General features: G+C 36.5%; 2 protein-coding genes across 4 annotated transcripts in view; one reads left to right on the top strand and one right to left on the bottom strand.

The window, feature by feature from the left end:
* The window catches only part of mcph1 (microcephalin 1), a 126,460-nt gene that overhangs the window by 57,581 nt on the left and 56,689 nt on the right, over positions 1–12,190 (top strand). The window lies entirely within an intron of this gene.
* angpt2a (angiopoietin 2a) overlaps positions 1–12,190 on the bottom strand; it is a 40,646-nt gene that overhangs the window by 13,965 nt on the left and 14,491 nt on the right. The window contains exons 3-7 of the mRNA XM_059566800.1: positions 8,594–8,715; positions 8,164–8,390; positions 7,676–7,800; positions 6,868–6,969; positions 4,648–4,814 (exon numbers count right to left, since the gene is read on the bottom strand). Of these exons, the coding sequence (XP_059422783.1) occupies positions 4,648–4,814; positions 6,868–6,969; positions 7,676–7,800; positions 8,164–8,390; positions 8,594–8,715 (743 nt within the window). The remainder of the gene's footprint in view (positions 1–4,647; positions 4,815–6,867; positions 6,970–7,675; positions 7,801–8,163; positions 8,391–8,593; positions 8,716–12,190) is intronic.

Consider the following 12,190-nt stretch of genomic DNA (forward strand, 5'->3'; position numbering starts at 1 on the left):
CGCTTTTATCCAAAGCGACTTTACACAGAGTGCATACTGTGAATCGAACCCACAACCTTGCGCTGCTAACGCAATGCTCTAAGATAGACTAATGCTTTGAGATAGACGGGGCATAGAGGACCTACAATAATGTACACCAAATACAAAAAATTATGATCTTTAAAACAGCATCATATTACCCCTTTAAAGGTCCCATGACATGGATTATTTCCTTTTCTCTAAATGCTTTTTAATGTTTTCTTAGGTGTACTTATATTGTTAGTATGATTTTTACATTTAAAATTTAGAAATAAAAAGCATTTTATATCCTGATAATAGCCCTCTGGCTTGAATGCTCTGTTTGAAGGGGCGTGTCTGCTGTGAGACTCCGAGTAAACGACAACTGTTGTGATTGGCTGACATCTTTGCATTTGAAATGCGTATTACATGTGGAACCCCTCTCAAATATATATATATATATATATATATATATATATATATATATATATATATATATATATATATATATATATATATATATATATATGGATTTGTTGATTATAATTATTTTTTCGATCTTTTCCCATCACATGAAAGGCTGCAGTGATGAGCATTGAGTAGACAGAGTCTGTTTATCGCGTGAATGCAGTGATCTCGTCATTATTGCAACACGTTTTCTCTCACAAAATGCTTTCACCACAACTAACAGCAAACACGTGAATACAGTAAGAGCTCCGTTGTGCAGCATAACAGCGTCATTCATTGTAACGGCAGTTTGGTGGCAGTTTGGGCAAGTGTGCAGATATACTCGCGATGTGTGAGAGCTCCGAAAAAAAGGGAGCGTTCTTTGATCGCTCTCTGTAGTTAAATCACAATTTAAATAACAGATTTGTTTCATGCTACTAAGAGAAACAACGTGAAGTTGATCGTTTAGTCACTGGCTTGATTCACTGATGCATAAACAGTATTAAACGATTTAGAAAGAAAGTCTGTGTGAACTTGAATGATTAACTACACATCAGAAATCACTGATCACAGATCAGGCATTAATGAACAGGGTTACTCACTGTTTGTGGCGGTGCTGTCGAATCCATATCATATAAGTCTGTTTGTAACGCCTTTGCTGACATTGCGACTGAATTATATGTAAATATTTGGGCGGGCAAAGCAGAGAAAGGGGAGGTAACATTTCTCTTTACAACGTCACAAAGAGGAGATTCCAGATCAGCCCGTTTGAGCTTCCATTTTCTCAAAGGCAGAGAAAGATAGTAAAATCTCGATTTGCACCGATTAAAATTTTTAGAAACTTGGGGACCACATACATGGTAGGGGAATTCATATTAATGTAAAAAAACCTCAGAAAGTGAAATTTTCATGTCATAGGACCTTTAACACATACAAATCATGTGCACAGAGAGTAGACTCTTTCACGGCAACTGTTAAATGCACACAAAGTTCACATAAACAGTAGGTAAAGTCTGTGAATATAAACAGCTGGGAAAGAAATGTGTATTGATATATTGGGCCTGTAAAACTGCATCTTTTGGACCTATCTCTCTGTAGCTAAGCAGGGCTGAGCCTAGTCAGTACCTGGAAGGGAGACCTCCTGGGAAAGCTAGGTTGCTGCTGGAAGAGGTGCTAGTGAAGCCAACAGGTTGTGCTCATGCTGTGGTCTGTGTTGGTCTAGGTGCCACAGTATAGTGATGGGGACACTTAGGCTCTTTCCCAAATGGAACACTTCATGTGCACTTGCAGTCTTACAATATATTGCTCGTGTCCGTTTAGTCCACAAGACTGTAGTTTGTTATTTTAGTGTTCAGAAGGGTGCTCACGATTGCCTACGATCTGCACTTCTGCCGAGCATGCACTGGGATAAAGCTCCACAATAGACTTCTACCCGACAGTCAAAGTGGCACTACGTCACAAAAGTGCAGACTCAGAAAAAAGGGTTTAGGGTGCCATTTGGGACAAGGCCTTATATTGTTAAAATCACCATCCTTTGGATGGGACGTCAGGACATAATCAAGGTGTTTGGGGAGGTCAGAAACAGTGCTTGTTGATATAGAGAATAACTCTATAAATAATAGGGCTGTCACAGTTAAGAAATTTGCCCTGCGGTTATTATGGGTGGCTCAATAGCGCGATATGCGGTATTACCGCCGTTTTTTATTTTTTACACATCTAATTTATCCTGATTTTGCTGCATACAAAGCTCTATCATTGAGTTATGTAGCATATATTGTTGCTTTTTTAACTGACAGAGAGACACGTTTTTAAACATTTTTGTTTATTGTTAAATGCCAAACAGCAGCAAGAACATGCTTTTTCCAATACATTTTTTTTTTTTAAAGATATCAAAGAGTTCTAACATGTATTACACGTTTTTGCGCGCGACTTTGGACAGCAGCGGAAATCTAGACTGATTATCGCGCCACCACTGGCCCACCAGGACAGTGGATTCGCGTTGGAGTCGATGCACTCCTCAAGCGTGTGTGAGCTCGTTATCTGCTCACGCTCTCTGGGCACTGACGCGGAGGTTGTCCGTGACTTCAGCACGTATGCCTGTTACTTTCACGGCTGTATTTGACAGATTTCGCAAAGGCTTCAGCTACTCCTAACTGTCGGCCGGTCTCAGCTGTTCTTTTTGATGTTGCTCCGCGACCTGATGCTTGAGGGGGCAGCTGCGCTGGATGACAGGGGACACTCTAAAACGCTTACTGTGAAAAACGCTTAACATGGCTTAATGTACTAAGACAGTGATATTAACAGACTAAACTCACAAAAAAATCATACTAATAAAGTATAATATCTATAGAAAAATCAGATGAGCCCTGAATATGAATGCAACTCGTTTAATAACACGTTAAGCCTTTTCCCCCCATAGAAAACCGTTATAAGAAAACGCTTAATGTGGCTTAATGTACTAAGACAGTGATTTTTAAAAACCAAACTCACTAAACATTATACTAATAAAAGTATACGATGTACAAAAAAAAAACGATGATCCCTGATTATGAATGCAAGTCGTTTAATAACACGTTAAGCCTTATGATGGTTTTCTATGAGAGGAAAAGGCTTAACGTGTTATTAAACGCCTTAAATTCATATTCAGGGGTAATCATGTTTTTTGTAGATACTTTATTAATGTGATGTTTAGTGAGTTTGGTCTGTTAATATCACTGTATTGGTACATTAAACCACATTAAGCGTTTTTCACGTTAAGCGTTTTAGAATGTCCGATGACCTCAAATTAGATGTATTGCCGTGTCACAGGAACCTTTTTGCAGCAAATTTTGCATATCGGCTCATCTATATTCGCTGGCTCGCCCTTTTCATTGGGTTGAAAGCCAAAATGTTCCCAAACTGGCGACGTGACATTAGGTTTTGGGACGAGATCGAGCGCCTCCCACCATTTCAGCCGGCCTATTCTAAACAAACAAATAGCTCGCGAGAAAATTACAGTCGTAACCATATTGTATCATTAATTTATTTAACATTGAATGCACAGTGACAAATTGAAAAAAAACAAGGCGGCCACAGCCTCATAAAAAATAAAAAAAATAATAACTGAACACTGAGGTTGCTGTGGTTTCTGCGGTTGCTATCTTTCCTCTGCGGTTTGCTTGTCAATAGCGCGGTATTACAATATTGCGGTTATCGCGACAGCCCTAATAAATAATAAAATAAAATAAAAATCATAATAGGGCCCCTTTAAAATATACAGGCCACAAATGCCATCTTGTAGTACCTGATACATTGTCACAGTATTGTCTTTCTTTCTTTTTTTCGATATACATTCTTTTGGTTAAATGCTTAAACCCAATTCTGGCAGAGATTTAGTTATCCCAAAATGCATTTTGAAGATCTCAGAGAAAAAAAAATCAATATGGCTTATGATACTGGTTTTAGATATCATTCATCCAGTACTAAAACATTGATAATTAATTTGATCAAATTAAAATGGACGGTTTTATCCCATATATTTTTTAGCATATCACATCATTTTAGCCATCTGCTAATGCTATTGAAATCAAACCTCCAATACAACTAAAAATGCTAGTTAGTCATTAGCTTTTTTAGGGGTCCGATGGTAAATGTTGTTCATGGAAACTGTGTTGTCATGTTTTTCATGTTACATAGGCCATAATTATTTCCAGATTACAAAATATTTTCTTTGGAGTTGTGAAAATTGTGTGCCAGCCCTCCAGAGATTTTATGGCAGAATGAACAGCAGCATTAACATGGGTGTGTACTGAATCAACAGGTTATTCGTAGTTTCCTGCTGTTTTGTTTCAAATATGAGAACATACTGATAGCAGACTTTATAGAGACAAACCAAAAAAAGAGAAGAAAAAATAAATGTAATTAAAATTTATAAAAATTACCACACACCAATTCTGTGAATATTGATATAGAAAGCTGTGATGTTTGATGACCATAAAGGAACTATTCTATAACTCTTAATGTCAGCATCTTCCTTCATGTTTCTTTATCACTCTTACATAGCAAGAATCAGTCCTGTCTACTGATAGCCATGTAGATATTTACTGTGGTGTAAACGGTATAGCATAATTCTACCGTCATACAGCATATAGTCTAAAACACACACAAACCTCAAAACGAGTCACAAAACTCCCAGGTATAAAAAAGCACAGGGTAATTCTTCACCTGTAATTCTGCTTCTCACCATCTAGTGAGAACTGCTCGTATTTTGAAAAGGCTGCATTTCCCTCCCAGTCCATCAGATCTATCCTGAGCACATACTGTTTTTCTTGTGTCAATTTAGAGATGATTTCATTGCCCAACCAGTGTTCACCTAAGATATCTCCAAACCCCTGAAATGGAAAAACAAAGTCCATGTTTCATAGTAGTGTAAATTAACATTTAGTCATTTGTCAGACATGTTTACAATTGAAATTACAAAGTGAATTACAAATGAGGACAACAGAAGCAATCAAAAACTATAAAAGAGCAATAATATGTAAGTGCTGTTTTTGTTTTTCTATTTCTAATCTAGTCTTTGTGTGAAGCTGTCATTGTAGTTTTTAATAATTTTAGTCACGTTTCAGCATTTTTGTCTTATTTTAGTCAAAATGATCCATGACTATTTTCATCTAGTTTTAGTTGACGAAAACTGATGACATTTAGTCTAGTTTTAGTCAATGAAAATTTAATTTTTGTCTCTTTTTAGTAATGGAATTATATTTTACCCAGTCAATATAGTATAAGTACCTAGTAGTATAGACGAAACCAAAATTTTATTTTAGCCAAATAATATCTTTTTATATTAGTGTTACCTTATAGACTCAAGGATACCCCCATTCCAGACACGGAAGACGCTCTGATTTGAATTTACAACATTTATTTTACCAACCAAATATGTTAGAAGTACACACATCAGCCCCTCCTCTGTGTCAGACTTAACTTTGTTTGTCGCTTTTCTAAATAATGTCGTGATTGGGGCTTGAGGAAGTGGTGTCGCCTGCGTCTGTGCAGTACGACCTGATGCAGCCCCTGAAGTGAGAAACATGAAACAGAAATGCTGCAAAATAATAATAATAACACGACTAAACAAGACGAAATAATGTTATAACATTGTGTTTTGTCTCATTTTGGTCAACGAAAATGAAGAGACATTTTAGCATAGTTTTTATTTTGTAAACCACATTTAGTCTTGTTTTTATTCATGAACAATATTGCATTATACATTTAATTATAGTCATTGTCACATGACCATTTACATTGCGTCTTGTCGTTTTCGTCACGTGATTGAAGGTTTGTTGATGACGATATTAATAATTTTTGTTGACGAAAGCAACACTAGTGCTGTGACAAGTCTTGTTTAGTCTAACGTAGTGCACATAGTAAGGTTTTTGGATAAACATATTTGTGTATGTGTGTAAGGGATAATGCACGATGTGGAGGCCTAGAACCACCCGACGCGAAGCAGCAAAGTCAGTGACACAGACTCATCATCCACAGTAGTCATTCGCCTGTATGCATGTTTCATATGGATTACATAATCTAAAAATATTTGTTTTCCATTTGAACTGGATCATTTAAACGTAGACTTTTAATTCTCTATAGATATATTTTTTCCCTATCTGTAAGGCAAGTATTCACAGAGACAGCAGAAAGCACATCCTTATTGCTTTCATTATTTTACAAAAGTGGAATGATTTATGGTTATTGTGAGTGCACACAAATAAATGTAGAATCTTTACAGATTTGAAATATGTATTACTTTTATCAGTATGAGCAGAAATTAAAGAGTAATTTAAGAGCAAGTAAATGCACCAGCACCTCCATCTTTCCTGCAGTGATCTCTACTGTTCAGCTTCCACACTCTGCACCGACATTTGAACAGCGCACCTTTCTCTAGGTTAACACTAGATTGAGCGGCCATGTAAAGTTGCTAATACTTACATATTTTATATGATATTTTTGAGGTCAGTGAATGAAAGACGAGCGTTTAGATTTCCTGCCTGACGTACTTTTACCATAAAGACAAACTGCTAATGATCTTTCTGTCACGGACTGTGTGACTTTGCCAATGTTTATTTCTTTTTTTGCCAACTAATAAAAATGAACCCTTTCATTCAATGACTATGATTTTGATATCCATCTATTCAGAGGGACTCATGTGCAACTATTACAGAACGTTCAAAAGCTCACTAATGCTCCAGAAGAGAAAACGATGCATCAAGAGCCGGGGTTGAAGATGCGTTTTTAGTAATTTCTTGAAGATAGCTAAGGACTTAGCTGCTGGGATTGAGCTGGGCAGGTAATTTTACCAGTAGCCGAGGTAAAAGTCTGTGAAAGTGATTTTGTGCCTCTTTGGGATGGCACTATAATGCACCTTTAACTTGCACACAATTAAATCCCTACCAATGTGTAATTTTTCCACGTTTGATGAAAATCAACAAGGCCATTAAAGCGCTTCTGTATTACTGTCCATCCACCTCCATCTGTCTGCATGTCACAGTAGGCCTGGAAAAAAAAGTGGTACATTTCTGTAAATTAAATCTTTCATGTCATTTTGCATAAACTCACGTCATGCACTTTTTTCAACCTTTTTGGTCACTTTCTCATAGTTCTGTGAAGTCTAAAAAGGAGGTAAAATTGCCTGACTTCAGAATGGTTTCTTATGAAATGTCTGTATGTGGGAAAGTTTAGAATTTCAGCATGAGAGTCACACTTAAAGGAATAGTTCAGCCTAAAATTAAAACTATCATTTAGTCACCCTTATGTCTTTTAAAGCACATATATTTCAATCCTTCCTTAAAACACAGAAGATATTAGGCAGATGTTCATACTTTATTTAATACTAATAGAAAAAAAATTACTTATAAACAATGGTATTTGACATTGCTTTTATCTAATAGCATATCATTTTAAATGAACAACTGCAAATTTTCTAGCATTTTATTGTTAGGCTGAAAATACAGTGTAGACTAGTAGAGCGGGGGAATAACATAAAGAACTGACTCGGCTTGGACTTCAATCAGAGTCTTCGACAGCCAACAGCTGATACAGTACAAATGAATATCCACTTTTGTTGTATGGAAAAATATATATATATATATAGTAGTGTATGGTCACAACAACACAAGGGTGAATAAAGAGAACTTTCATTTGTAAATGTTAGGTTTGAATGTTACTGCATTTGCACTTGAGTTAAGGTGATCGAGGTTACCTTAAACTGCTGTTTTGTATCAGGTATAGTCAATGTGAAGACACCGCTTTCCTTGTTCCCTACACTGAAGACAGCAGCACAGTCATTGTACTGATCTGGGTTGTCCTGCATCATTGAATTGCTACCTGATGAAAGAAGTGTCTTGTTTAGCCATACTGGATGCAGGCTATGTTTAATCTTTTGGTACAAAAACTGGTGTATATAGACTAAATAACATTTTGGATCATACTTGTTCATCACTGTATGGTTTTAGTAATATACTTTTATGATCACTAGTGCCTAGGTTTTTACTAGAACTATTATACTATGACTATGCATATTATATGTTTATTGTACTTCAGTGATGATTGTTTTTGTGTCTCTATCTGATTTACAGTTGAACCTTTTTCCCCTAAACATTTGAACAGCTGCTGGTGAGCTGGTCCAGTATTGTTTTGGGTGTTTATTTTGCCCCAGGTCCCATATGTGAAAAGTGGATGGTCACTTACCCACAGAGATTGTGTGGATTAGGTTGTTGACTGTATTTGTCAGTTCTTGCTGCTGCTGCTTCATTGCAGAGTTATCGGAAGAGGTTTGGATCAGTTGTTGCTCCATCTCTTTCATTATGTTAGTCTGCTTTTCCACCAACTTTTTTAGCTGTTCCTTCTCCTCTTTGAGGTCTTCTAGCTCAGTATTTCTCTTTCCTTCTATCTTCTCCACTCGCTTCTCCAGGACACTAACAGGAATCAAGACTAAGCTTTGAAAAACACTTCTACAGAGTTGTTTTAAACTCTGAAAGGAGTATGTGACGTTAACTATGTAGAAAAGTGCCTCTGACTTGAACAGAACTTTATATACTTAAAGCTTAAAGCAAATTAAAGAGTTTGTAGAGGCAATGTATGGTGATGTTTTTTAAGTAGTCCAATTAATGTTGTTTACCTGTTTTTTTCATTCAGTTTGTTGATTTCTTTTATCTGCTGTAGAATTTCTTTTTCCAATTTGCTGGTTGAAATGGAGTTCTCAAGAAGCTGACGTTCAAGTCGAGTTGTTTGGTTAATAACCTAAAGATGAAAATGGAGATTGTGTTTTCCCAGAGAATATATATTAGATAAGACTGCAAATAAGTATTTCCATACAACTTGCGAAAACTGAATCAGAAACACTCTCTGAAAGTATTTTGTAGTGTTTCGCTGACTTTTAACTGTTAAACCAACTTCAGAGTAATTTAGCAGTTCTCCACAACATTTTGTAGAGTATTACAATGTCTTTCCTCTTTTAGGTCTTTAAGAAGTACACTAACACTACTCTGAGACTTTTGAGCAACCTGTACTAAAAGCCTGGCTGTTCATTCAACTCTCATATTCTCTTCTTTTCCATTTTGCACTCACGGGACATCATTTTAAAAATATTGTGCAGAAACCATCCTAAGTTTGATCTTTAGATTATCTCTCAAATATGCATATGTGTGATTCATAGGATAAGCATACATACAGAATATGGATGTATGTCTCCTTTTCAGATGTGAAATCTATGAATCGCAAATGACCTTGAACTTGAACACAACTGAATGGTTTCAGCTCTCTGCCTTGTGAATAACTCCTAATTAATGTCATTAACATAAAAAAGTTCACCTGTCATTGTCCAAATTCTTTCCTTTACAACAGCAAGCTGCAATAACAGCTTACATTTACAAAAATCTGCAGTTTTCCGACAATACAGACCCTAAAATACAGACTTTATATATGAGACACGTGGTATTCAGTCATGTATATATTGATTGTGTTAAAAAAAATGTATGGAGAGAGAGAAACCTGTATGAGTTAATTTTAGAAAAAGTGTTTTGACCAGAGTACCTGTAAATCATACTTCGTAAGCGACTTATAATTGGTGAATGTACAGATACAGAAAGTACAGATACCTTACAGCATAAACAGTTTGGAGAGCCAATCATGTGTTTTTCTAAAATCTAAATAAATCATAATACCTCAAAATTGCAATGAATCAAATTCTACAAACATCTACAAACACTGAAATCTCAGCTAAGCTCAAGTACTCAAAGGGCGTAAATCAACCAATATCCACTAAAAGGTCTCAGCCATGCCCTAATTTCATATATACCGTATTTTCCGCACTAGAAGGCGCACCGGATTATTAGGCGCACCTTCAATAAATGGCCTATTTTAGAACTGTTTTCATATATAGGGCACACCGGATTATAAGGCGCACTGTCATTTTTTTAGAAAATTAAAGGCTTTTAAGTGCGCCTCATATTGCGGAAAATACGGTAAAAGTCCTGAGATACATGCATATGAGATAACTACCTGCTAATGCATTCAAGGGCAAAGGGCAAAATTATGGAAGCATATGGGTAGCAATATTCAATTTGGAATGTAATATGCAAAATGACAATGCAGTATGTAAAATGGCAATGCATTTCTGTATTTACATTTACATTTTCCAATACATTTGTACAATGTTTGGTGCAAAATGAAAATTAAATTACATAATTTTCATTTGCCATTTCACACACTAGTTTTAATATGTAAAATGAATACTTATTCAAATGCTTTATAAGTTGCAAAATTAAAATGAAAATGTATTACAGAAATGATTAGATATGTATAACATGTTCAAGCAAAAACTGTGGCAAAATTTTAATTCAAATGCTATTTTTCTTAATTGCATTAACACTCACAATCAAGACACTTACAATTGCATTTTCATTCAGTGTCCCGCAATGAATGTAGCAAAATTCAATGTGCACATTGAAAATGTATTCCGAGCCCGATCACGTCTCCGCCCCCTCGCGCCGTCAATCACTGCGTGAACAAGGCGGGGCTTGCAGAAGATCAAGAGACTCAAGATGATTCAAGTGATAGAACATGGACAAGACAGTTGGTCCGTGTATGTTTTGATCATTTCGGTTTATGGCTTCAATATTTCATTTCGCACTTGTAAGCGGAGCTGAAACACTCCTTTCATCTGATTGGTCGAATCGATCCACCTTCAGCACGGTCTTTTCATTCTTTCAGACAGAATAAGAGTCATTGCGAGTGCGGCACTGTAATGACTGAAACCACCGCTCACTGTTAATTAGCATAATATTTGAATCAGATGTAGCTGGGCACATAATTCGTGCTGCTGCGACTTGCAAGAGACCCCGTTAAATTATTTCTAGGTTATAATATTGTATAAATATTGTCCCACTGATAAAAACAGTGCAAGTGAAGATCTGAGCTGAATTTGGTGAAACAGTAAAGTTCTAGTCTGTGTCAATTACTCTCATAATAATAATAATGTTACCTGTATTTTTCGGACTATAAATCGCACCCAAGTATAAGTTGCATCAGTCCAAAAATACATCATGATGAGGGAAAAAAACATAAGTCGCACTGGACTATAAGTCGCATTTATTTAGTTCCAAGAACCAAGAGAAAACATTACCGTCTACAGCCGCCAGAGGGCGCTCTATGTTTTCAGTGTTAGACTACAGGAGCACTGAGCAGCAAAGAGCGCCCTCTCGCGACTGTAGACTGTAATGTTTTCTCTTGGTTCAATTCTCTTGGTTTGTCAAATTAATTTTGATAAGTCGCACCTGATTGTAAGTCGCAGGACCAGCCAAACTATGAAAAGAAGTGCGACTTATAGTCCGGAAAATATAGTAAATATATGTTGTCTTTCTCAAGCCCAACAAAGAAGACTAAAAGGTATTGTTTATTGTTATAGTATTGTTTCGATTAATCTTTTTCCTTCTTGTTTCATTTCTGTTTCAGTTGTTTTTTTGTTTATAACCAAATCTTACTATGTGTTTCCAGATCCCTTCTATCACTACCACTCGCAAACCACACATCACACAATGTAGACAGCGCAATCTTAACAACCTGCACACTTTGCCTATATCTGCTAATAAACTACTTTCTTTTTCTATTGGTCTCTGGAATTGCCAGTCTGTTGTAAACAAAGCCGATTTCATTACTTCTATTATTAGTCATTCAAAGCTTAATCTCATGGCCCTAACAGAGACTTGGATCAAACCAGAGGACACTGCTACACCTGCAGCACTCTCCAATAATTTCTCATTTTCCCACTCCCCCCGTTTGACTGGTAGAGGTGGAGGTACTGGTCTGCTCATCTCTAATGATTGGAAATTTAATCCTTTACCATCTTTGGGTATCAACAGCTCCTTTGAATCTCATTCAGTTACTGTTACCTACCCTTTTAAAATACATTTTGTAGTTGTCTATCGACCCCCAGGACCACTGGGTAACTTTTTGGATGAATTAGATGTGTTGCTCTCAACCTTATGCTTGGAGATTTCAACATCCATCTAGATAAACCTCTGTATGCTGATTTCCACACTCTGCTTGCCTCTTTTGATCTCAACCGAGTGTCAACTACTGCTACTCACAAATCAGGCAACCAACTGGACCTTATTTATACACGACACTGCTCTACTGATCATGTTCTGGATACTCCACTGCACACGTCGGATCACTTCCTCCTCATTCTTAACCTCAACATGGTCCCTGACACTTC

This window comes from Carassius carassius, chromosome 14 (genome assembly GCF_963082965.1).
Source record: "Carassius carassius chromosome 14, fCarCar2.1, whole genome shotgun sequence".
NCBI lineage: Eukaryota > Metazoa > Chordata > Actinopteri > Cypriniformes > Cyprinidae > Carassius > Carassius carassius.